General features: G+C 39.1%; 2 protein-coding genes across 2 annotated transcripts in view; one reads left to right on the top strand and one right to left on the bottom strand.

The window, feature by feature from the left end:
* The first annotated feature begins 76 nt into the window (after positions 1 to 76).
* LOC141437680 (NEDD8-conjugating enzyme UBE2F-like) lies at positions 77 to 6,579 on the top strand. The gene is made up of 3 exons (XM_074101131.1): positions 77 to 508; positions 1,091 to 1,252; positions 2,096 to 6,579. The coding sequence occupies exons 1-3, from the start codon at positions 236 to 238 to the stop codon at positions 2,213 to 2,215; spliced, it is 555 nt and encodes a 184-aa protein (XP_073957232.1). The 5' UTR covers positions 77 to 235; the 3' UTR covers positions 2,216 to 6,579.
* Positions 6,580 to 12,622: 6,043 nt separating this feature from the next.
* The window catches only part of Obsc (Obscurin), a 99,959-nt gene continuing 85,584 nt past the window's right edge, over positions 12,623 to 26,997 (bottom strand). The window contains exons 47-62 of the mRNA XM_074101964.1: positions 26,117 to 26,613; positions 24,010 to 24,247; positions 22,890 to 23,047; positions 22,474 to 22,598; positions 21,918 to 22,104; positions 21,415 to 21,526; positions 20,436 to 20,661; positions 19,485 to 19,731; positions 19,112 to 19,227; positions 18,755 to 18,860; positions 18,262 to 18,400; positions 17,571 to 17,803; positions 15,725 to 16,914; positions 15,155 to 15,336; positions 14,364 to 14,513; positions 12,623 to 13,995 (exon numbers count right to left, since the gene is read on the bottom strand). Coding sequence (XP_073958065.1) covers positions 13,843 to 13,995; positions 14,364 to 14,513; positions 15,155 to 15,336; positions 15,725 to 16,914; positions 17,571 to 17,803; positions 18,262 to 18,400; positions 18,755 to 18,860; positions 19,112 to 19,227; positions 19,485 to 19,731; positions 20,436 to 20,661; positions 21,415 to 21,526; positions 21,918 to 22,104; positions 22,474 to 22,598; positions 22,890 to 23,047; positions 24,010 to 24,247; positions 26,117 to 26,613 — 4,059 coding nt within the window. The 3' untranslated portion in view covers positions 12,623 to 13,842. The remainder of the gene's footprint in view (positions 13,996 to 14,363; positions 14,514 to 15,154; positions 15,337 to 15,724; positions 16,915 to 17,570; positions 17,804 to 18,261; positions 18,401 to 18,754; positions 18,861 to 19,111; positions 19,228 to 19,484; positions 19,732 to 20,435; positions 20,662 to 21,414; positions 21,527 to 21,917; positions 22,105 to 22,473; positions 22,599 to 22,889; positions 23,048 to 24,009; positions 24,248 to 26,116; positions 26,614 to 26,997) is intronic.

Consider the following 26,997-nt stretch of genomic DNA (forward strand, 5'->3'; position numbering starts at 1 on the left):
ATTGATCCCTACAACATTTGACAACAACAACATCACTATCTACGTTTATTATCTATGGCTTGTTTTGACATTTTTGATTGACTTAAGGCAAAAAAAAAAAACGTCGCGCGATTGCAGTAGCAATAGAAAACTACTATTTTTTAACGCAAAATATAGTAAACTCTTTAGTTGACATTGTGGATATGTTATTATTTCCGGTATATTGAAGTATTTATAAGCCCAACTAGTTATTACAATGATTACGCTTAATAGGAAGATAAAAAATGAACATACGGAGCCGCCTAATGGCATTACAGTTGAAACGAGTAAAAGAATATCAGTGAGGGATAAACTGCTAGTGAAAGAAGTTCAGGAGATGGAGGAGAATCTTCCAGGAACGTGCTCCGTACATTATGATGACCCTAACGTCTTGAATGAGTTCGTTCTGACGGTTACCCCGGATGAAGGCTTCTGGCAGGGGGGCAAGTTTAAATTTAGTGTTTTCGTTACTGATGACTACAATATGGCTGTAAGTAGTCCTCTAAATTCCAATTTTCTTACTGACATTATCAATAAACTGTACCTATGTGCTAATATTTATTACCATTGTGTTAGCTGACATTAAATGGGTTTGTTTTCCATGGCTGTGCAGCCCTAATAAGGATAAGATCATAACATCTTATGAATAAACTTTCTAGTTGAGATATTTATTTATGGCTTTTCACTATAATAATAAACACATTTCATTCTGATTACATTATATAATTTATAAAAACTATCCTATCTCTTTACCAAATTTCATCTTCATCAGTTCAGCGGTTTAAGTGTGAAGAGGTAATAGACAGTAAGGGGTTACAGGATATTTTTTTTTGTCTAACACAGGTTACACTTGTAACCTAGCATATTATAAATTATTTCATACTATTAATATATATATAATAAATAGATAGATTAGATGTTAAATTATTATGTTTGAGATATGTATTATGATATGAAATATAAGACAATATAATAAATAAAGAATAAATTAAAATTAATAAATAATTATTTCATATATATTATTATTACATGAGTAATAGTAATGTAATAAATCTGCAATCCTATTCGACAGCCTCCAAAAGTGAAATGCCTGACTCGTCTTTGGCATCCAAACATCAATGTAGATGGAGACATCTGCCTCTCACTGCTCCGGCAGACTTCCATTGACGAGCATGGTTGGGCGCCCACTCGCCGGCTCAAAGATGTGGTTTGGGGACTTAATTCTCTATTTACGGTATGTATTATGTACCATTGCTTATATTACTTATAATGTTACATACTATAAGTTTGGTAGCTGTCCCTGTTTTTTGGTTTTGTAAAAATATTATTAGGTATTATTTTGATTTCATAATTAATTTTTATTTTATCACATTGACATTTTAATTGTTTCATTATTTTTTTTACTAATTTTCATTTTGAAATAATTTTAAAATACAGCCGCTTTTTAAATAGTTCTAACTCTAGTGTAAGTTTTTTTTTATTTGTTCATTTTTGTAATTATAAGTTTACTCGCTTGTGGACGTTTTGGTCTTCACTGCAAGTTCACAAGATAATCTTTTTTTTTATAAAATAAATAAATAAATGCTTTTACTGTCCATTATAATGCTATTACTATTTTTAAACTTTATTCTAATTTGACATCGTAATTTTATTTTTGGCTGACACACAATTGTATGATTCCATATTTTACTATACATCATTTTATTTGTATAGATTTGATAATCCTTTATGACTTACAATATCTGGCATGTGCTTATAATGATTTTTTTAACCAGTTATCTATACTTAGTTTTTTTTAGCATTAGAAAGAAAGTAAGCGATATTCAATGTTTTTTTATTGAAAAACACTTGAATAATAAGTCTGCAAATATGTAACAATTAGCAAGGACATATGATTATGTACATGCTTTTTGTATCATAAATAATAGTTACTGTTTTTTTAAAAACGTTTTTCAATAAAAAAACTCATCAAGATTGTTTACCCTTTTTCTAATGCTATAAAAACTAAGTATACTTTTGTTTTTTTTTTGTATCAATGTATTTGATTGAAAATGTTAATAATCAACAAATGTTTCAGGATCTTCTCAACTTTGAAGACCCTCTCAACATCGAGGCAGCTGAAATGTACAAGAAGAACAAAGTAGACTTCCAGGCTAAGGTCCAGGAATACATATCGGGGGCCAAGGGGAAGAGATGAAACATGGCGACAAATATCCTTAGACAACTTTGTACATTATTAATTATTTTTATCTACCATTACTATGTAGGTAAATATTTAATACTCCTAAAGTGATAATAATACATTTTTTTAATGATTTCGCATTGTAATGGAATTGATTGTGTTTTTTGTAGCTGTGATTTGGACTTGGTTGTTATATTTTATTTTTGTATTTGTATCGGGCATATAACCAGTAGAGTTGTAATGCTGGCTATCCACTTCCAAAACTTACTATGCTTCGTTCTTTTTGCAATGACAATGAAATGACATGCAATCCTTAGTTGCCTTTTTACTAAAAAAATATTTAGTTACAACAAGAATGAGTATAATTAAAAAAAAAGTTTTTTATTAAAATAACGAGTCAGTTGTGTAAAAGAAATAGTAAATTTATTCTGCAAGTAGCAATTGTATGTCAGCGCTTTCGGAAAGTCCGTCAGTGCCAAGAAAGCCGAAGCATAGCACTAGTCCTTTCGTCGATATTTTTCGTTTTCGACTTGTTTTGCCACTTGATGAAAAAGAAAAATCTCGATTTAGTGTAGTTCAGTTAAGAATTTTGAACATGAAACTACTGTGAGACTCACTCATATTAAATATATTGACCCGGATAACTCACGTCTTAAATCGAGTTTAGCTCGACATGTTTCAAGCTAATCTGTAGCCCTTTGTCTTCGGAGCAACGCGACTCAGCGGCTTCTGCAACACGCGCACGTGCAGTCCGAAGACGAAGGTCTACGGATTAGCCCGAAAAATGTCGAGCTAAACTCGATTTAAGACGTGAGTTATCCGGGTCAATATATTTAACCTGTATGAAGTTAAAGCTTCATCATCATCATCATCATCGGCCTATCTTAGTCCACTGCTGGACATAGGCTCCCAGTTGCACGCCACTGAGCACGATCCTCGGCCAGCAGGCCGAAGAAGCACAGAACAGGCTCGGGCAGAAGTTAAAGCTTAAACCAGTTTAATGTACAAAAGCCATCTTGCAGGAAAAAATAAATCGAGATTTAGTAGTTAATCCAGGCTTAAGCTTGACAGTTCCATACAATTTGACACTACTAATCTGAGCTTAACGCTAACTCGAGATTTATGTGTTTCCAGCAAGTAGCCATAAATCTAGAATATTTTTTTTTGAAAATGATTGTAGATTCTTAGATAATTCGTCATATACACGATTATTTTTAATTGGTGATCAGGAGTTGAAAGTTTTCTAGCAGCATGCTTGACCATGGTTGCTTTGATTTGTCGCGTTTTTCTTCAAATTAAATCAAATTTTAACTCTATTGGTTATAAGCTCAGCGAATTGAAGCTACATCAAAGTGTTTCCAGAATATTCCTACTTTCAAAAATAAAAATGTGTATAAAAAATATTGGAAAAAACTTAAATTTTACAAACCATTGTCATATTATAATGATTTTATTTTTAAAAATGGCGTCTTTTTTCATTTTTTTAACTTATGGTTGTATTCTGCTTGTTCATACAATATTAAGCGTGTGTAGATTTTAATAAATCCAAGAAATCAACCAGTAAGGCTGAGTTTCAACCAGGGATGTGCGAGGGATGTGTTTTTCATTAACCAATAGAAACGCTTCGTTTACCTATCCGGTTATCACCGCTCTGGTGGAAACAGCTGAGCGGAGCGAGACAAGGTAAATGAAGCATTCCTATTGGTTCATGAAATACACGTTCCTCGCGGTACATCCTCGCACACCTCTGGTTGGAACGCAGGAAAGCTTATAAATATATGTTACCAGTTACCTCTCAATAATAGCTAAGATTTTGTAAAAAAGTATTTTTTAATACAAGCTGATCCCCATGAACTAAAATTTCTTTGCTCACCCGCGACCTTATGATAGCTAAGTTTATGCAAGATATGCGTGTTCATGCAGTTCCTCCACAAACCCATCTATCACCACCACCGCACTACACTGACGCATTTCGAACTCAACCAGCGCTCATTTTTTTTTTTTTTACTTTTTTTTTTATTTTTACTTTATATGTGCGGAAAAATCGCATGGAGAGGGGGTTGCGTGGTTTAATATTTCTTACGTTACTTTGAAGGGTTTCCTGTAATCTAAAAAATGTAAGAATAATTTTCTTATTATTTTATAATTAAAGTTAATTTTATTTATGTATGTAAATTTGAATAGTTAATTTATGCCTAATTTCTTAAATATCTTCAAAATTTATTTTAAAATTGTAAGCGATATAAGTTTTTGATATGTCACACGATATGATGTAGTTTGTATTTCTTACCCCCCTGTCTCACCATCCATTGATTAAATTAATGTGACGGATAAATGTGATGCCGTCTCTGTTTGTTTTATTCGAATAGACGGAGACGGCATCACATCTATACGTCAAATAAAATTAATCAATGGGTGGGGACAGTCCCTTAATTTTCTAATTTAACCACCAAAAGTACCCCGTCCGTCATTGTGTCACTGACTTACATATGTGTACCAATTTTCGATTAAATTGGTTCAGCAGTTCTGGAGCAAATTGACCGTAACAGACAGTAGCATCACGCTACGATACAAGGAGAGCTTAAGCTAGTTAATAATAAACCAATCTTAAAATCAGTAGCTCTACCTATTAAAATTTTACTTAATTTCTGTATTGTATTAAGTAAAACCATAGCTTAATCATTTTTAATAGTAGGCGTTTTTTACAATTGTAAATCTGTTTAAAAAAATATACCTCGTTGAGTTTCTTGCCGGATTCTTCTCAACAGAGGTTTTTCCGAACCGGTGGTAGATTTTTTTTGACATTCGTAGCCTAAATTGAATAAAGATATTTTGACTTTGACTTTGACAAGCTTTTGTTTAACTTGCCCTGTTTGTTTTTGGTCAAATCTTGCAAGCTCATTTTGAACGATTTCCAGTGGTCGGATTGACTTGAAATGTGGTGTATATACGCAAGTCTGATGACAATGCAAGTAGAGTCAGCAAAAAAGCTTGTATTAAAAATTATTTTCACTTCTCATGCTCGTAAAGTTCGTGTTTATGCTGGATCTAGACGACATGAAATGAATTTTTATGCTCTAGTGCATAAAGTAAAATCTTCGTCTAAGACAAAGGCACTCGGCCTTATTTTTATTATTATTTTTAATCTCTCTAAAACTAAAAAAATCAATCAAATAAATCAAAATTAATGAAGAAAACTAAATATTTATAATTATTTAGCAATGAATGAAAAATAAAAGGTGTAGGTAGTAGGTAAACAGTGTTTCCACTGTTGTTATAATTTCATCTCCTCGCAATCGAAGTGAAAGGCAGAGTGTAAAACTCGAGCATTACACCCATTTTCCCCTCGACGTGTCTATTCACCCTCGCCGTACCGGCTCTGATGCCTATATGCACCTCTCGGGTAAAATGACTCCTTTTATGCTCTCGTTGTACAATCTACTATTTTTAAACACAGACTTATTTATCTCAGCGCAAACTGCCTGAATTGGCATTGGGAAGGGGGAGGGATTCGGTTACCTCACTAGTTTTATTATTGCGCTGTGGTGAAATTACATTAGTTGACCCGTATGTCCGTCTGTCTGTCCGGTGACTTTAGTCCGACCTGTTTCTTAATCATCAACATATGACAAATTCACGACATACCTGTAAGAATATACAGTCAACAGTAGAAATGGATAAGCAGTTCAAAATGATCTACATACGACTCTACTACTCGTACTAAGGTAATAAGTCAGAGACTGTTTAGATAATTATGAACACATTTGCTCATGTACTGCTGCTGCTGACTGTACAAGCGTTTTGCTTTGCCAGTCATAGACAAATTTACATCTTTATAGATGAGATATCTTTGTCACTAATGTTGTACGTTTGTGTGTAATAGTGTAATGTGCTTCGTTCGTATAAAATGTAAAAAAATACAACAATAGTATGAAGTCATGACTCGGTTGTGCAATCCATCCCAGCCTATATACGTCCCACTGCTGGGCACAGGCCTCCTCTCAGAACAAGAGGGCTTGGGCCATAGCAATTGTGCAATAACAATTGTTATTATTTTTGTATTGGGCATGTCAGTATAAAAATTAGATTTATATATAAGTATATATATGTCGAAACCAAGGACGCATACCCCCCACAAAGTACCTACCTACTAATTTTGAGTTTAAAATAATATATCATTATGTATCTTTGTCCTCGTATATTTTTTTAATATACCTAGGTATAGGTATCTAGTCATACGCTACAAAAGAATATAATCATCACATACCAACATCGTTGTTAGACGCAATTAGATGTTCCAATCTGACGATTATATGTGACCATTTTATGATAAAGATGGATCAATAGTTTTTTTTTAATAAATCAAATATGCACGCTCAGTTGTTCTTTAATTAAGTACCTAATTAATTGCCCTCCCACCAATTTAACCTTTTTCCAGGCATAGTGCATATGGGTGAAGACAGGTGAAGACCAAGCATTTATAATTAAGTACTATTATTTTTTTCCACTGTGACACGAAAATTATCCATACAAATGTATGAATATTTTCGTGTCACAATGGAAAAAGTTAATGGAAATTATAATTATATTATGTAAATAAAATTACTACCTGCTAACGCAGCTTTAACGTTATGCAACTTTTTGGTCTTCACCCATATATAGCAACTACATAAATGTAGACAAATATTGTACCTAAGTATACAATATGGTACTGAAACGGAACAAGAGACACCTTGTACCGCTTCGTTCACAAATATATGAATAAATAAATAAATAAACATAAAATTAAATAACTACCGCAAAGTTCACAATGTATTAAACTTCTCTGCTGTTTACCATGTCTGGTCTCTATTATTCGGTTAATCGCTTATTTATTTACCTAAATGATCACATTAAAAGAAAGGGTGACTATATTTAACCACAAGGGAATACATGGATTCAAATGAAATATAATATACTTGATGATAAAACAATAAAGCTCTTCGATTTTCACAGCCCCATACTTTATTCAAACTTAGAACTAACCTTCGCTTCCATTCATCTTACGGTGTTAATATGACTATCTCATTACAACCTTTATGAACTTTATTTCCTTCGCGTTCTAACACTTTCATTAATAAAAATCGGTAGTTCTCCTATTAGGCGCTGCCTCCCTAGTGATTCATATTGTAAAATTTACCTTAAATGCATGGGATTTGGCCATAATCACAAACAAATTAAAAGCGGATAGAGAAGAAGGTATCGTGCGTCTCATGGTCTAACTCTTTTACATATTGTTTAGAATCAACTTTTACGTTTCATTCTTCATTCATTATTCAGAGTCGTTCACCTGTCTCGCTCTTACTCTTACAAACTCTATTTCTTTCGCACTCTGGCGACTCCATTCAAGCTGCAATGTTCTTCTTTTATCATTCGGAGCTGACAGCCATATGTCTGTCTCGTTCTGACCTTCGCAAACTCTATTACTATCACACTCGAATGACTTAGTAAAACCGCGTAGTACTCCTGTTAGGTGATGCGTTCCTGGTGATTTATACTGTGAAAGATCCGGCTGGAAGCGCGAACATGGAGGCATATAGGGCCCGGGAAAGTTGTAGTTCAAGTACTTGTATACTCCTTATGACTCCTGTTATCCTGGTAGTTAGTGAGGTAGAAAATCCAGCTAGGTGCTTAGCACGAGGAGAGCGTTAAGCATAAGGAGATTGAGTTATATATGTGACGTCGTGAAATGTAGGAATATATGTAAACGCCGGGATCGCGAGAGAAACCGTTGACTTTGTAATAATTCTCACGGCAGGGGGCGTCGCTGTCGCATAGTATTACGCTATAGTATAAAGACTAGCTGTATGAAGAAGTGTAGAAATTAACTGTAACCCTTTAGGCGGTTCTGTCTCCCTGGTAGTCGAAGACACAGTTAGAGACACAGAAGCTTGAATTGTAGGAAAACCTTGGGCCACAGCTAGCTTTGTAATAGCTCGTGTGACAGGAAAAGCCATTACGGCCGTAGAATCCTTAGGTTTACGAAACGCGGGAGGCATCGTTGTCTCTGGAGTGATAGGAAATATAACTGAAGTTCAAGTAGCTCGAAACACGATGCTTAGAACGCCGCGGCCTGTGTAATAGTCCGTACGCTAGGAGATGGGGGAGGAGGCTTAAGCGTTTCTGGCTCTCGAATCACATAGTATGAGACGTCGATATAGTAGGGAACGTATATGTGCACGTAGACACCGCTGCCTCGTAACAATTCGCAATAGTATTAAGTCTAGCTGTGTGCCAAAGTGTAGGAATTGCTTGTAACCCCTTAAACGCTTCTGTCTCCCTGGTAGTTGAAAGCGCGGTTGTAGGCGCAAGGGCGCGAAGTGTAGAAAACCCTCGGGTCGCTACTGTCCCAGTAATAGCTTGTATGATAGGAAACCCAGTTGTTCCAGTAAAAGCTCGAAGTTTACGAAACGCATGAGACACCGTTGTCTTTGAAAGAATAGGAAGTGTAGCTATTGGTTATGTAGCTCGAAACGCGATACTCTAAACGCCGCTGTCTCTGCAGTAGGACGAGTGCTAGGAAATGAAGGAATTTACTTAAGCTCTCCGGACGCCGGAAACGCATAGCACGAAACGCCGTTGGCGCTGCAGTAGTATGTGTAACAGGAAGTGTAGGTATACGCGCGGGAGGCGCTGCCGCACGGAATCGCGCAATAGTAGGAGTCTTAGCTGTGTACGTAAACACCGGTATTACATAAAACCTCTTAAGCGGCTCTGTCTCCTTAGTAACCTAAAACACAGGTGTAGGCGCAGTCGTATGAATTGTAGGAAAACCTTGAATAGCTACTGTAGTTGTAGACGCTTGGATGTTAGGAAGCGCAGTTGTAACCGTAGGAGCATAAAGCGCGCGAGATGCGCGAGACTTAGCTGAAGCGATATGCGGAAGGGCCCGAAATGCACGGAAACGAGGGAACGCAGGCGGCCGGAGGCGCAGCAATATTAAGAAAACCTCTTAACGGCGCTGGCGCCTTAGTAGCTGGGGAAACAGGAAGTGCTTATAGAGCAGGAAATGTAGGAGTGTTAGCAGTATTAGCAGGTGGGGTAGATGTAGTTATAGCAGGAATACACGCTGTCGCACGAAAAAACTATAAAAAGGGCTGCGGCTCGTAGGAACGGATAGTCAACTTTGGGTTCTTTCAAGTGCAGGTCGTTACGCTGCTGGGTAATTGATCTACATAGTAACTACGCGATTTTATTTGTATATAAGCTGGCGGGCTGGCAGTGTTAGGCCGATGTCGCTGGGGTTACCCACGCGTTTTGTTTCGGTCTTTTCGCTGTTAGTTCTCCAGGCTTCATTTTTGTGTTGTGAATAGCTGGCGGGATGGTAGCGGAGCCGATGTCGCTAGGGGAGTACCCATGCGTTTTGTTTCGGTTCCTTTGCTATTAGCCCTCCAGTTTTCCTTATTCTGTGGGATCGGACCGCTTTATATTCGCTTGAAAGTAGGGACTGTACGGGACGAGGTTCCCGGCCTCTAAACCTGATACCTAACGGTGATATACGAAAGTTTAGAGGTATAACGTCCTTCGGGACGGGACGGAATTGAGGAGAACGATTCCGCGTCTGACTATAGTCGCCAACTCTGGCGGTCAGGCTATCTTCTCCCCGGCGCGTACCCGTGCACCGTGTATCCGCAGTGTCGGTGCACGTGAGTTCGGTGGTGCTGGACCCCCCTTTATATATGTATATATTCGCACAATTATCTCTCCGCCCTACTCCACTCGCATCCCTGACTTCGGTCGCGGGTGGGGTTATTACACATGGCGTAGGATTAGGAATAGGTACACTAGAGGATGCCACCTCGATCCCTTAGTTAGTTAGCTAGCAGTTTTCCCTGTCATTCCGGAAAACTTTGAACATTACACACCACGCAATTAAAAATAAATGTGAGGTGCTCGCCATCTCTAGTTTTGGGACGTAAGTATTACATTTTAGCCTAGGGCCTAGGTAGATCGATACAAGGTTAGGTTTGTTAGGGCATCTAGGTACGTTGAATAGGTTTGTGGTAGGGAAGGTATTTACTAGGCGGTATTTCATAGGTTTATAGGGCGTAAAACCAAACTTCATGAGTTTGGTAGGTTTTACCACTTTTATTGTACTAGGAGACCAGAACTAGGCAAGGTCCGTTAGGTTTTGATCGTACATCGTCTAGGTTAACACGCGTTCGGTTTATAGGGCGTTGTAGGGAACTAACGGTTATCATTTGAAATTCGCCGGTGAATGTATGATACTGCTGCTGGGGACTCGCTTGGGGATCGTTGTTTGACTGAACTGGCCATTCGGTCGGATAGTGATTCCTAGGGAGAGTACCGCACGGTGCGCGATATTGCCTAATCTTAAGATTAGAATTAAGTCTAGATTTAAGGAGCGCTTAGGGACATCTAATACGAAAATAGAAAAATAATGAAATAATAATTTATTAAAGTTTCTATGTCTGAGGTTGACACAATTATGGGATACCTACTAATAATTCCATTCAAAGAAAATTCTCGACATTTATGTGTTATATTTGGTCAAAGCTAGGCATGTAGCAAAGTTCTATTCTTGACAGGGGAACGCTAATCATGTACTGAGAGCCAGACTGAATTAATCATAAATGTATAAACTATCTGCTATCGACAGATTCTTACAAAACAATAATATAATTAATTGCAGTATTCTTAAAGTGAGTAACTCATATTGTGTTTAACTGTACAGACGGGAAGACCATTACCTCCATCCAATAGATATTAAGTTGGCTGGTATTCTATAGGTAGTGAATGAATACTACTTACCTGCAAATCTAACAAACTGCCTTTACTTGGTAAGATAAGAATACCCGATTTATTATCTACTAACCCGGTCTATAAACGGTGGGAGGTAAGGGGGGGTTATACATATAAAATATATATATATTAACCCTTTCTACATTAACCTCAAGCTTATAATTAATCGTTGAAAGTGATGATGTAGATTATTTCCAAATAAATCCTATAATTCTTCATGAGTATTCAATCAATACAAAATACAAGCTAAAGTAAGAATAAACCTAACACCTAGTGCATTAATACATTATAGGAAGGAAAAATATATTTCATCTACAAACAACTGGCAAGCATTATTGCTGGTGATTATATACTTTACCTAGGTACAACATTTTAGCTTGCACTTGAGTCCAGAATTCCACCGTTGTGGAACTAACATAGCTAAAAATTAGAACTGGTAGGCGGATGAGAATTTGCTGTATACTATTAACTAATTAACCACTTCATAACCACGCAATTACCAAAATTATCAACTCTCAAGTCTTGAGCAGTAGGCTCCTCTCTCTCAGGGTGATCATATAAGGCGATAGGTAGTGTTATTAAATTAAATACTGAACCACCAATCTTCACTTTTCACTAAAAGTACCGTATGGGTTACCTAGGACGGACACAACGAAGGGTCAATCATTTTATTTAGGCACTAGACAACCACTAGACGATCACATGGCCAAATCAAATCATCACGCTATCATATAGTAGGTTTCAGACATCTCAGTAGGACTCATAAGCTCTAATTATATAGATAGGCTGCACATAGGTAGGTCATAGCTTTGAGCTTAGGAGTTTTGATTAAATTAACAGTTAGCTTCAGGAGGTTGAACTTTAGGTAGGTTTAGCTTTGAATTTAGTAGTTTAGATTACTCTCGAGGGAGGGAAAAAGTTTTATGGGGGGGGTTAGTTACAGTACGAAATCATTTTAATTCGTTAAAAATATTATTCGTTTTTTAATTAATCCCTCAAAGGCAATTAAAAGGCCTGGAAAAGGGTTAACTCATTATCTCTACGCTTAAGACGGCGTTTGTGCCAAAGATGAGTGAGTATTGGTTCATGAAAAGCACATTCCTCGCATATCTCTGGTGGAAACAGAGCCTATACGGGGTATTGACAGACAGACATACGGACAGCAATGTGATCTTAAGGGCTACTTTTATATTGAATAATATATTTCGTTCGTACAAAAACTTACGTGAATCTGGACTCGTGACCATGGCTCTGTAATGTAGTCGAAACCTCGAGGTAATAAATAGCTGGTAGGTAGGTAATAATCGCGATAAGTCCCAAGAAATATTAATTATCAAAGAGAATCGTAAGAGTTTGAAACATCATACCTACATATGGGAATTTTCAAAATTAAGTGTACAAACCCTTTCATTGTTTTCAATTTTGGATAAAATATGGTTTTTCCTACTCAAAATCAAAAACCAATGGTTTAAAAAATGTCCCAATCAAAAATGACAGTTTTGTGACGATTTTTTCATACTTTTGTATGAAGAAATGAAATACATTTTGCCAAAAAAGTTACACGTTTTTTTGGAAACACCCTTATTATTAATGTTGGAAGTCAAAATAAAACAAACGAAAGCAAATTAACGCTCTTTATTAATTAAATTAATAATCGAGCATCAAATACCAATTAGTATATAAATAAATAGTAAAAATTGTATACAATAAATAGCTTAACAAGTAACAAAACTGTCGTAACAAAATTCCCTTCATGACTAGATTTTTTGATGACGATGATTATGAATGACAACATTTGGAAATATCACTTTGGAACCCCATCTGGCAACCCTGATTTGACTTTTAATTGTCGGTACCCAGTTGTAGTTTTCACTGTTCTCTCTTTTATTTCGTGAGTCAAAAAGAGAGAGAGGCGAAAAGCCAAATTGAAATGACTGTTGACGTTCTAACGGGGTTCAGGCAAAAGAATAAATAAAGAAGCGAAACTCGGACGTTCCACACAGTCGATCACAAGTTTTATAGCACAAAAAAACAAAGAGTAACCGTGCGTTAAATCCCTACTTCCCTACTAATATTATAAATGCGAAAGTAACTCTGTCTGTCTGTCTGTCTGTCTGTCTGTCTGTCTGTCTGTTACGCTTTCACGTCGAAACCACTGAACCGATTTTGATGAAATTTGGTATATAGATATTTTGAACCCCAAGGATCAACATAGGATACCTTTTATTCCGGTAGAGGGCGCCACCGCGCGATAACCTAGATCCGCGCAGACGAAGTCGCGGCTTAAGCTAGTATAGCATAAGTATCTACAGAATTAATTTTTACGCGATAAGTAACCCACTCTTTCATTATCTTTGTGAGGGCGGAAAATTAATGTTTTTTTTTGTTTTACTTAATGATTTGGTTCAAGTTTTTCAGGATCTGGATGGATTTACACACGACTGCCCAAAGAAAGACTTGTACCATTTTCAGAGTTCATGCTTGTAGCCATTGTTATGTAGATGACTGCCAGAGTTTCGTTTCTATTCTTTGTTCCCATGATCAGCGCTTAATTACATAAAGTAATTACAAAAAATGTTAGTAGTTACTTTGTTCCTACGTGGTTCCTTCCTATGATAATTCTGACATCCACAGAAAGAGCCTAGAGTGCTACAACGAAATTCGAAGCTCGTATCCCGTCGTCCCTTTCACACTGCTGTTAAATACTACAAGCGTGGGCGGGATGGCATGATACGAAGTTTCGAACTTCCTAGCGTATACCCGCGCCCCGCACCCCGTAGTCGTCCTACTGACAACGGCCGAGTTACCCCCCTAGTTATTACGCTAGTTTCGATTGTGAATTAATGGCTGGAGAAGTTGGTATCCAGTTCTTCCTGGATGCTGGTGGATCTCATGAGGCGCCGGCCCTGGCCGAAGGCGCTAGATACGGTGGCCGCCGTGTCGGCCTCGGCAGCCTCTCGGGACTTCTTCTCGTGGTATTGTTCGGAGAATTCCTGGAGTTAAAAGGAGGTTGATGAGTTATTAAAGGTTAAACTTATTGTTCGCTTACCTAAATGGAAGAAAATGTTTGAATTTTTTTCTAAATCATGCGGATTTAAAATAACCCGGAAAAGTGAGAGTTAAACTCGCTTAGAGAGGGATAAATACAAGTAGGTACAGTCAGCATTAAAAGTAGATGCATACTTTTTTACTCTATCAAACATTGATTCATCTATCAACATTTATATAAATCTTATACGGCGCTTAAGTATCGTAGCTAAAACGACAAAGTAGGTAAGTACAAAATGGGCACACTTGATGCAGACTCATTATTTTTACGAAAACTTATTTTGGTTCGACCTAAATAATATCGTCTACATACCTTGAGCCTGTTTCCGAGGAACACAGCCCTCTCGCGCTTCTTGTTCATGAAGTCGGAGTGAGTGAGCCAGCGGTGCTCGTGGCACTCCTCGGCGGAAGGCCTCTTCAGCGGGACCTTCTTGAAGAGGAACATCAGGAAGCGGGTCGCCTCCTGACGGGGGAAAGTCTAGGTTAGTGCTGCTTGGTGGTAGATTATCTATAAATGGGTGGTTCTACGAGCGTTTAAACCGCTATCAGTTTCCTGTCGCTTATACTAGAAAAAAATAATCAGGTAAAATGGAAGGTTTTATAAAACGATTGTGTGTAGGTATGTGGTACAATTATAATTCATTAAAATTTATTGCTTACGGTCTATCATTTCTTCAATATACATTGCATGCATTTCATCAAGCATGTTTTATTACAATAAACTCAAAGCGATTGAAATGATTGTTTCTCTTATTATGAGTTCTGTAGTTGTTACTACATAGTTCAGATTATTGTTGTTACGGAGATAGATCAAAGAGATAACCAACAAATCATTTTTTTTTAAATTAGTACCATTTGCAGTCGTTTCCAGCAGGCTTAAAATTGTCTTCAGGTCATTCTGGTGGAAAGCCTAACACATCTTAAGTCATTTAACCCCATTTTCAGCTGACTGAAACATGTTGTCGGGCTGTTTCAGGATATTTCTTGAAAACTCATTTTCATGCCGTTTCAGGCCAAGTTACGGTCCGTCTGTTTTTGGAACATTCTAGAATGTGTGTGTGTAAAATACGTTTCAGAGAAATGGACGATCTTGTTGGAACTTACCGGCGTAATTTCTTTGTAGAGGTGCTCAAACCGGTACCGGACGAAGGCGATGTTCTGCCGCGTCTCCTGATCGTCGGCGCCCCGGAACGGCGAAACGCCGGACAGCATTATGTAGGTCAGCACACCGAGCGACCAGATGTCTGTCTGCGGGTACGCCGGCTCGTCCGATACGATCTCCGGCGCTGGGGGATAGGATAGTTCATAAATATGGGGAAAATATTTAGATTCCCGAGTCTTTTAGCCCCAGCAATAAGGAAGACATTTTTCTAAACTTATTGATTTTAATCAAATTAATATCTTTCTGCGCAAAAGAGAAGAGCTGTTTTGTAATTCGATTAATGTTATTTTACAAAGTTATCTCCAAAACGGCTAAACCAATCTTAATTAAACATGGCTATTACCACCGCAATGAAACTGGCTTTCGCGTGAAAAAACCGCATTGAAATCGGTTCATTCGCTTGAAAGCTACGATGTCACAGACAGAGAGACATTGGCGCCAATCTTTACCTATCCAATTAGACCTATCTTTTTGCGTCAGTGGTTAAAAACCAAATGAATCAGCAATCTCACCTTTGTATTCCAATTCCCCGACCTGTGGCACACTGGTACCAAGCTTTGTAACTTTATGCGCCGACCCGAAATCGATCAGCTTCACCTGTATCGACCTCACCGAAGCCATCACCACATTATCTGGCTGCAAATCCAAATGACAATACCCCCTCCAGTGCAAGTACTGGAGCCCGTCCAAAATCTGGGTGACTATAGTGGCTACCATCTGTTCAGTGTAATCGTGTCGGCTCGAAAGGTACGTGAGGACATCAGCACCTTGGAGCTTCTCCATGATAAAAGCTGATACAGGCGACCCTGGAGCCTGATACGCTCCTAACAAATTGGATATTCTCTCGTGCCTTAGCCGCCTCAAGCATTCGAATTCCCTCTTGATCTGCACCTCGGTCTCCGGTTTGTTTTCTAGAATTTTCGAAACGACTACACTATCGTTTCTCTTGTCTACGCCTTTGACTACGATTGAGAATTTACCGCGCCAGAGTTCGGATATGAAGCTATAGCGTTCCGTGAAGGTGTCAGAGGATTCCCATTCGATTGGTTTCTCTTCGGTACCGTAATCTAGCTTAGGCTTCTCTTCGTCTAAGACTACCTCTTGTCCGGATTCAGTCATCTGTTGGAGATGCTTCATGGCTTTGGTTACTTCGATTTTGCTCGCTCCAGCCTCTTTGGTCTTTACTAGATGAGTTGGTATACCCTTGTCACTCCATCCGATTCTATTTCTGGATGCTAAGCGGAATTGGTAGCTAGTGTTTGGTTGCAGGTCTCGAACGACGTAGAATTCATGGTCGATGTTGGAAGCCACGTCTTTCCATTCGACGCTGTCGCCTTCTTTGTATTGTAAGTTGTAGCAGATAACTGGTGAGTTTCCATCATATTTCGGTTGCTTCCATCTGAGTAAAACTTCAGTGTCGGAAGTGTCTGATGCTGTTGGACTATCAGGGGCATCAGGAGTGGTTGCTTCTACGACCCTGGTCCTCGCGACTGTTTGTCCCACTTTGTTTCTGGCTACGACTTTGTAGAAACCGATGTCGTGGTGCATGGCCGGTTCGAACTTGAGGGTGGACCTTCCTTCCTCGTCTTCTACGATCTTGATGCGCTGACCTTCCGCGAGCACCATATCGTTCTTAAACCACTGAATCGTGGGCTTCGGGTCACCCACGGCGTAGCACGAGATCTGAGCTGGTTCTCCTTCCCTGTGAACGAGGAATATATTTTATCTGTAACTAGCTATTGCCTGAGACTATATCTGCGAAGAATTCGTTTGTCGTAAGCCCGCTAGAACTATAAAATTTTCCGGGATACCTAACATTACAAGTACGACACTATCTTCATATGTACTAGAAATAAAATAAAAAACTATTCTAGTTAAAGTTCGGTGTGTGCGCTCTACTATGCCATCACTTACTGCATACCATACCATACCACATTACAATGACCATTGATTATTTTACTTTGTTATAATATACCTATGTGCATAAATCGCTGTTACAACATTTTTGTTGAATTGTTCTTATATGGCGTTGATACAATTAACTACAAAGAGATCGATGCGGTCAAAGTTACAAATATACACGACTTTGTACTTTGTGGTTGACTATACAAATTCGACTGGATACAAGTCTCCATGTAGCTACGGGTATATGCGTTTTAAGTATTTCAGTAATTTGCTGTCTTAATCTACAACAGTGCAAGCACTGCTGCTTCATAGCAAACTTAGTACTTAACATTTCTTAAAACCTGTTTTAGTACTTAGTGGGTACGCTCCACTTTGCCATTTCTTAAAGGATACACTTGTCAAATTAACGTCTAAACTTATTTATTAATTACAAGATAATAATTGCAAAATAACCTGATGGGTAGAATCTGGGGCTTCTCTCTCAAAAATGGTAGCTGTCCATCCTTCTTGGACTCCATGAAGGCCTGTGCCTCAGCATAGCTGTCCAGCCTGGTTCCGAGCTCGTGGCGGAGGCGGCGGATGGTGTAAGATTCTTGGCCGTAGTTGTTGATACGTTCGCGGCGCTCATCATCGATTTCCTCATCCATTATGTCGGTGAAGCGACGGCGCTCGCGAATGATTGGTGTCTAGAATTAAGATAATATAAGATAAATACAAGATAAAGGTGTATCTTCATGGCCGATTGCCAACCAGGACCCAATTTCATAATAAAGTACGCTTGTACTTTATTATTCAATCAGGCCCAGATTAGTATGTTCAAAGTGAGAAAATTTGGAGTCCGCTAGGTTCTAGCGCTCTTTTCAGATATTACAACAAGAACAAATAAGAGCCTAACATCGACCCTTGGGGCAACCCTGATTAAATAAAAAATAAACTACATTTGAAAAGTAATTTAAGCATTATCTAAACGAGCAAAATAATTCTGTAGATAATAATTATTGTACCAGCATGGCCAGATGAAGATTCATTTACTGAAAAGAAGTATTCATTTACATGTAAAAGTCAGTCAGTCACGATTATACAGCGTCGACGGCCTTATGTACGTCCAGCAAAAGCGAAACAGTTGTTTACATGTGCTACTGACCCGTGGATCGTAAGAATCGTTGACGCTGATGGTGTAAGCTGGCGAGCGGTGGCACGCCACCTTCATGTACTCGCGCAGGCGCACCGGGAAGCCTACATCGCGGAGTTGCAGCAAGTATGTGTCCGGACCGTTCTGGTAGCTGTGAAATTAAAGGTGAATTTATTTTTATTTCTATTATCAATTTAGATCAAGTACCTATTAGGATTCTAAAGTTTCTATAAATCTACACCCAGGTGCAATAGGTATGAAGTTCTGTGGCTCGAACCAATTTTTTTCTAGCAGGATAAGTACCATGTTATTTCATACTCTCAATTATAACTGTTGTATAACAAATAAATGTATAACAACATGGATGCTTCTAGTCAAGAAAGAGCTCGCTGATAGTGACAGATCCAATGATGATCCAGAAAAACAATCTCTGGGGACAGTGGATTAGAAGATATTATCCTGATTAGAAAGTAGTGGTATTGTAAAGAAGCGAATGTGAACTCACTGGCTCTCGGAGGTGGCTGTGACCTCCCAGTCGGGATGCTCCCACTGCTTGAACTTGAGGTCCCATGGGCTGGCGCCGCGGTCGCGGGACGACCGATCTGGCGTACCTACAAACAAACATTCAATTTCAATTAATTAAGTAGACCACCTCGGGGACTGCCTGTTCTCGTTGTGTCCAGAAACAGAAACAAACTATCCAACCAGCCAAACATGACCATTGTACTAATGACTTTTATTAGCACAGATAATTTTCTTCTGTGTGAGTACATACCTAATGTCTTCGAATGCAACACCTTATAGCTTTCCTACCCTGGTGACAATCGAATTATTGTGGTGTCATGCCATGGTGTGCGCTTACCTTCAGGCGTGTAGACCTCTCCAGGCGGGTACACCATCTTGGAGGGATGCTCGAAGGCACCGCTCAGCGGGCGGCGGCGGAACCAGTTGCGGCACTGCGCATTGCTCGTCCAATCCCTGTAAGTAAAAAGTTTATAAAATTAATATCAGTGCAAAGTGCCTTTTCTGTACGAGTATCTGTGTTAGGGACACAATCTGGCAGTATTCAAATCTGGGGTGAATTGGGAATTTACTAAGCAACAGTGTTCCATTTCAGGCCACATCTATGCTTTTAATAAAAATTTAAAATTAAAAAGTTTGAATTTGCAGAAAAAATCCACCCCTAAAGAAGTTCTTCGAAATCGTTTTTTTTTGTCAAATTTTATGTAACTTACCTATACAAGTTATAGTAGTTCCTCAGCCGATCAGTACTGATGCAGTACTCTTCTCGAATTCTATCAGCGCCGGTCAACCAGGGATGGTTCAGCGCAGCATTGACGTCCATCCTGTCCCTCCAGTTGTAGACGAGGAGCTTGGAGATGAAGTCCCTGCACTCCAGACTGAGCTGTGACCACCAGAGCTCGTCGTGCCACTCCCATTTGCCTTCGCGGATTTTCGTGAGGGTCTCACGGTCGTTCGCGCCTGAAGATAAAAAAAGGTTAAAAAGTCGAAAAGTAAAATGTGATTCCTCAATTGAATTTAGCATCTCTTGTATTAAAAGAAAGAAAGAAAGAAAGAAGAAAGAAAATACATTTATTTAACGCCATAAAAACAAACATAGGAACAAATAAAGACATACATGACGCTAAACAGGTCCCACTCAGCATAATGCCACGGCAAGCCGTGGCGCTGATTTTCAGTGAGGACCTTATCTAAAAACTAACTACTACTACTATTTGTATTACTTGAGTAGTAATACAAATCCTCGAAAGCAGTGATTTATTGTCGTTCAGAAATGTTCGCATGGATGGCACTTGCGAAAACAATTGCCAATTTGGTAAACTGATTTGAGATTGACAATATAAAGAAAATTTTCATTGAGTTTTCAAATAGCTCTCTAATATTTAGTTAGCGGCAGTACCCACATGCTGAGACAATTTTTGGAAATCCTTTCCTACTACACCAAGGAATATGATGGTGACTCGATACTCTAGTTTTATTGGTTTGGCTGTACGTTCTGCCAGTCTATCAATCAATTAGTCACTTTACTCTTTCATTAATTAATTAACCTATTAATAGGTTAATTAATTAACCTATTAATAGGTTAATTATAGGTGTAAAAAGAGCACCTACTTGAGGTTCCTTTGATTGAAAAAGGGTAGTTATCTTTCCTTCAGATTATTTACCTCTGAACGGTGAATGTCCACTCAACAGAATGTAAGTGATGATTCCGACACTCCACATGTCAGCGTTGAAGGATACCCCCTCTCCACTGGCGACTTCGGGCGCGACATATTCTGGCATGCCGTAGTCGAGGGAGGCGTGCTTGTCGAACATGATGCGGCGGGAGAGGCCAAAGTCGCAGATCTTGAGCTGGTCTGAGCCAGCGTGGGAGAGAAGGAGCTCGCCGATCTAAGAATGTATTTGGATGACTTAACATGCTTTCCGTGTCAATGACCTATTTATGTTTGGATAAAATTATTATATCCGAAGCTATAAACATGACGCTCATTATATACCACACGAGCACATTTCTCTCCCTTTCTTACCCTGTGTGTTTATGTTAGAAGGTATTTTTTTTATGTCGCATAGTGATATATTTGCCTATCATATTTAAAGATTGATCATACTTATTGTAAGGAAGAGAATAATAAGTTTCTATTAAAAATTTCATTTTTAATACAAGCTTTTTTTGCTGCCTGTACTTTTTGTTGACTGTAATTGCATTGTCATCTAAACTAGCATATGCGTTTTAAATTTCAAGTCGGTACTATTAACCATTGAGGAGTTCCCTCCTGCGGAGAAAATCCTGGCAGGACCACCAAGATGTCAATACCAGATTATTGTATTATCACCAAATTTACATAAGTATGGCAAATTTCAAGTCAATCGGACTGCTGGAACTAGGTCAAAATTGACCGAAATAAACAAACAAATAAATAACTGGGCAAGCTAAAGAAAAGCTTGAAAAACGAAAGTAGAGTGCTGAGAACTATTTCGTTGCAAAATTAAGTGTGTCGCTAAAATTTTATATTAAACGGTAAACAAAATATATCTCTAAATAAACCCAATTTTGGTAGGCTATGGGAGACTCGAGTAAAGTCTGTCAAATACTAAATTTATGGCTGAAATACTACGTTTTAAAAGTTTGTCTTTTTTGCTTACTGTGAGTCCAAGATGCGCGAAGCTATTGTCGTGCATGTATTTGAGTCCTCTGAGCAACTGTCGCATGTAGCCAGCAATATCGCTTTCAGTATAGCCGGAGCCTCGCAGCAATCTGAAAGAAAAATCACGTGTAAGATCGAGATATAAAGCCTTCATTAACTCGTTTTAGAATCTGCAGTTTGCACTTTCACTTGGTTCGCAGCTTTAACATAAAACTGATAGTTACTTAAAATATGTCAAGTAACGACACCAATAAAATCATCAACATAAACAGCCTTGTACCTACTCTTACTTAATTTTTTAAAGCAATACTCAAATTCTTTATTACGTCAAATGTTGTGATGGAGATGTTATAAACTGACTTTGATAGAATTAACATCACTCGTGGTCTTAAGGGAGACACAATAACGTAGTGAAACGGCTCTTTGTAATATCGGTAATAACCACCCCTGTGTCACCATCACCATCATCATCGTCATTATCATCATCATCATCCTTCTTACCTGTCCCTGATCAGTTCTCCGCCACCAGCCAGCTCAGTGACCAGCGCCAGCGTGTGATCGTGTTCATAAGCGTCGTGCAGGCGGATCAGATGGATGTCGTTCAGTTGGTTCATTATTTCAAGTTCGTTCTTCATGAATGGTTTGAGCGCCGAATGTCCGTGCATTATCTTGGCGGCGTAGTTGCGACCTGGGTAGTAAAAGTTCTATTGATGACTATACTTTTTGTTGGTTGTACAATCGCGAACAGGAATTGTTGAACCACTTGCCACTGTTCGTAATTCGGTCGTGTCACGATATTCTAGTTTATTAATGACAACATTTACTTCAAGTGAGTGAGAATTCCGGGCACCGGTGGACGCAAGTGGCGAGTTGTTGTTCATTGTGGCGTTCTAAGGGGTAGGCCTTTGTTCAACGGTGGACGTCTTCCGGCCGATGATGATGATTTACTTCAAGCATAACTCTTCCAAAAACAGTGGCGACTGGTTCAACAATTTCGGGTCGCGATGGTCCATGCGGCGCCTAACTCACATAATTATGAATACCAAATTATAGTTACCGGTGAGTCTCTCAGCGGCGTGGTAGACGACGCCTTGGACACCGCGGCCGAGCTCGTCGCCGAGGTCGTAGAAGTCGCCGAATGGCTTTGTAGAGGGCTTCACGCGAGGCGGGTGTTCGCGGATCCTGCGACAAAATCGACATATTTACGAGTGTAAGCAAAGGATCAGCTGTAGGAATAAAAGATTTTTCATGTTCACATAGGATAAGAACTTGATGTGATCACTTTCTGTCTGCACAATCTTTGACCGGAAAGAGGGCGAGCTGCCATTTGGGCCGCTCAGCAGGTGGAAATTTATCTTAGGATATTAAAGGGTGCTCCTAAGGAGCCGACCTCGGACTTTGGACGATAAGGTAGAGTTATGCAAGCAGTCGGAATTTTTATGCTATAACATTGTGTCAGATTGAACTGCATACCTGATGGAGTAGTCGTGTTCAGTTTCCTCGACATGCAGCATGGCAGAGGAGCTGACTGCGCCCGCGACGTTCCGCGCTGAGACAGAGTACAGACCCTCGTCTTTCAAGATGGCGTCGCTGATTACCAGCACGGTGGTGTCGGGTTCAATGAACTGGATCTAGAGGAATTATACAAGTGCTAGTAATAAGAATCGGGAAAGTGCTAGTCGGTTCTGTATGTACAGTGCAAGAAACAGAATAGCGGACCAGGGAGGAACCTTTGTGCTATTGATGTCATATTGATGATATCCGTTCATTTCGCAACTAACGTTGGGCAACCTGATTCATTTCGCATTTTTTTATTTCACAAACTCTAAAACTGTAAATATATCAGGATTTATTTCAGGGTCATCGTGTTAGGTTAGGTTAGTTGAATAAAAATCCTGAAATACTTACAGTTTCGGAAATATTAAACAGTTGCGAAATGAAAAGTTGTGAAATGAATCAGGTTGCCGAACGTTAGTAGCGAAACATTAGTGAACCCATCTGCCAAAGAAATCATAGCGAAATTGATTATGAAAAGATCCCTGGTGCGCGATTCAGTTTCCTCGACTGTACCAAAAGTGCATACACGGTATTGGGAGATTTTATTACACTTTTGCGCTAAATGTAAATATAAGCATAACACATAAATAAGCTGCTTTAAATCCCGATATTCCCAAAAAGGTGTACGAATGTAAAATCCCGAAGTCTATACTCACAAGTCAAGAGACAGGAAAATACATGTACATACGAGTACCTAATAACGAAAATCTTTGAATTGAGCACAAACATGTCATCCATATAAATGCAAATTGCAAAGCAAATGTCCCGGACCGGGGATTAATTAAACCCAGGATCTTTTGGGCCTACGCTAGCTGGCGCGGGTGAACGTTGAGGGTGCACGCACGCCTGCGGGTGCGGGTGCAGCTACAATCCTACGCATGCGCCGCGCGCAGTTAGCGCTGCACATTCTATTTTTCAACAGGCGTCCACCCTCTCCGTGCAATCCGCGTCAGCAAGCGTAGGCCTTTAGTTCCACAGTCAGAGTTTCTTTACTAAAACCGTAGTGGTTAATCACAGACGTTAGCTTAAAACGAACCTTGATCCTAGAGCTAGCTGCAAGCGGCTGCCAGTCCTTATACCACTTGATATCAGGGTACGGGACGCCAGTGACCCTGGCTTCTATCCTGGCCGTTCTGCGCTGGAGCGCTATGGTCTCTTCAGGGCGCTTGATGAAGGTAGGGTACTCCGCTATGGCGAGCCGGACCCGCTGGCGCGTCTGGCCGTGCTCATTGGTTGCTACGGCTTCGTACCAGCCCTCGTCACGCTCGAGCATCCTGGAAGAACGGGGGTTATCATGAAGATGTAGGGGGAAAGGTAGTTTATGAGACTAGAGGTTTAGTAATTATTAGAGAGCGGATTTGAAGTAGCAATTACAAGTATAATATGGATATGACTATTAGATATCATGTTGTTTATTGGTCTAACAGTTATCTTATTACTTACTTACCGCAATCGCGGTCTTTAAAATACTCTCACCGTTATTGTGTATCATTATTCAAATGTTCGTACTTATCACAACATAAGATAATTAGTACAAATAGATGTAAGTAGGGGGCCGCCAAATATTTTTTAAGCCAAGGGGTGCCACGTTCTGAAAACGGTTTGGAAAACGCTGAACTAATTCTAATAAGCAAGGAGCGGAATTTCTCATAGCAAAAATCAAACGTCAAAGGAATTGAACATAAGTTTTATCGACTATCGACAAATATTTCAGCAATTAATAAAACTGAAAATAGTAGGTACTTTTAAAATAGCACTTTTTAAGTTAGTTATAATTAAAATAGAAGGAGCTTGAGCTGCTTTCAATTAACTTTATATTTAGAGCAGTATACCGTTAAAGAATCTTCATTGTAAATAAGTAAGGGATGTTTTTTTATCCATTTGTCAATCGTTTTTCTTTTCGGATTATTCATTTTAATAACACGGGAATGACTTAGAAAAACTCAAGCGACATAAATGTCATAATATGTGACGTTGACAGGATTTATTTTATTATAATATGGAGATGCAAGTCGCTTATCAAAGAGGTCAAATGTTACAGAATAATGTTACAAGGCGATAACAAGCGAAGAGTCGATTGGATAACATCGATAACTGGAATAGTCGATAAAACTTATGTTCAATCCCTTTGATGTTTGATTTTTGCTATGAGAAATTCCGCTCCTTGCTAATAAGTAACTAAATCTTCCTAGCATCTACTTTTGTTCTTGCTTTGCTTAATGTAATATTTCCTTCCTATTACCCGAATGTCGAAGGAGGGCTATGTTTATTTTTTTAAGTAACAATTTGTATTTATAGAGGAGCGGAACCTCCTGGCACAGGTATCTGTACACTTAAAAGGAGGTCCCAACCCTCATGTTACATGGTACGAAATTTTATAGATAATTAAATTCAATAAATGTTATTCTTGCAACAATTATACGTAAAGACGAAAAATATTTTACTCTAATTGAAGGAGTTTTGTATGTACAGCTCAAACACACAACAGATCCTATTTATTATGCACCTTTTTGATAAAAATAAATACTTGCTTTACTTGTACTAGTCTTATCCATATTAAACTTGTAATCGCTACTTCAAATCCGCTCTCTAGTAATTATTGCTTCATTGATGGTGAGATGGTAGGTATAGCAAAATGTTCAAAATCCAAATCCATACTAATATTATAAATGCCAAAGTGTGTGTGTTTGTATGTTATGTGTATGTTTGTCCGTCTTTCACGTCGAAAAGGAGCGACGGGTCGACGTGATTTTTGGCATAGATAGCTTATGGGCCAGAGAGTGACATAGGCTACTTTTTATCCCGGGAAAATGCATAGTTCCGAGGAACAGCGCACGATAACCGAATTCCACGCAAAGGGCTCTTTATATGTCACATTTTTTATACTACTAGCGCCTTCGGAAACACTATCATTGCCAAGACGAATACATCGCAAGAAATTTACCAGAAAGTCAAAGTTTTTCTAAACAAAGTTCCACCGTGTAACTTATGACTGTAAGTTAGCAATTAAAATTGAATTATTTCAAGTTGAAAAGTAGTGGACCTAAAATAGATCCCTGTGGGACTCCACATGTGATTCATTTGGCACTGCTATTTTCTCCAATTGTAGTAATCTGTAAGTTAAATATAACTAAAACACTCACTTGTTGATAAATAGTGTGGCCTGTCCATTGCGCGTGTAACTCCAATCGTAGCGCCCTCCAATCTCGATCGGCTCATCGTTGAAGAAATACGTCATCTTCGGCTTCGGGTACCCGTACACGAACCAGAACAAGTTCACATTGTGGCCTTTCACACCATATTGCGAGTCATGTTCCTGCCGCAAGAACCTTGGAGCTTGCGCGTAGCCGTCGTGCAGTGGTCTCTCTATATCGAAGTCCTTAGGGAAGTAGGGCGATGTTTCTGGTCTGAAATCTATGCCTGGTTCGAGGTAGGGAATGAACTTTGGTGGGTCGGGTTCGAGCTTGGCTCGGTGGGTGATGGCGTACGGTGAGGGGTCAGAGACGCCGTATTTGTTCTCGACGCGGATGCGGAATTTGTAGTCGCGGAACGGTTCTAGGTTGCTGATGTCGCAGACGCAGGAGCGGAGGCCGGTGCGTGCCGTGAACCAGTCGCCGTCTGGGACCTCGCACATTTCCACCTGAAAAAAAACCGGTTAAATGTGAGCGGACTCGCGTACTGAATGTGCTGAACAAATTCATCCCTTAGCTAGAAGAAAATAAATTGGATCACAAACTTTTGGGCTTTTTATCTTTTCAAAATCGATGAAACTGTGCCAACGGGAAGTAACTGCGGCTTTTAATTATTATTATTATTATTATTTATATAATGCACAGGCAGCTTATAGCTGATGCGTGCATATCATTGTTCACTTGTGTAATTGTCTTCAAAGTACTTATCAAGTCTGTTTTTAAAAGTATTCACTGAAGGTGCACTGATCACTGTCTCGGGCAAACTGTTCCACTGTTTCACGACGCGGTTGCCCAGGAAATGGCGCCTGGGGTTGCTTTTACTTAGAGTGCGT

The sequence above is a fragment of the Choristoneura fumiferana genome, chromosome 18 (genome assembly GCF_025370935.1).
Source record: "Choristoneura fumiferana chromosome 18, NRCan_CFum_1, whole genome shotgun sequence".
In the NCBI taxonomy this organism is placed as follows: domain Eukaryota; kingdom Metazoa; phylum Arthropoda; class Insecta; order Lepidoptera; family Tortricidae; genus Choristoneura; species Choristoneura fumiferana.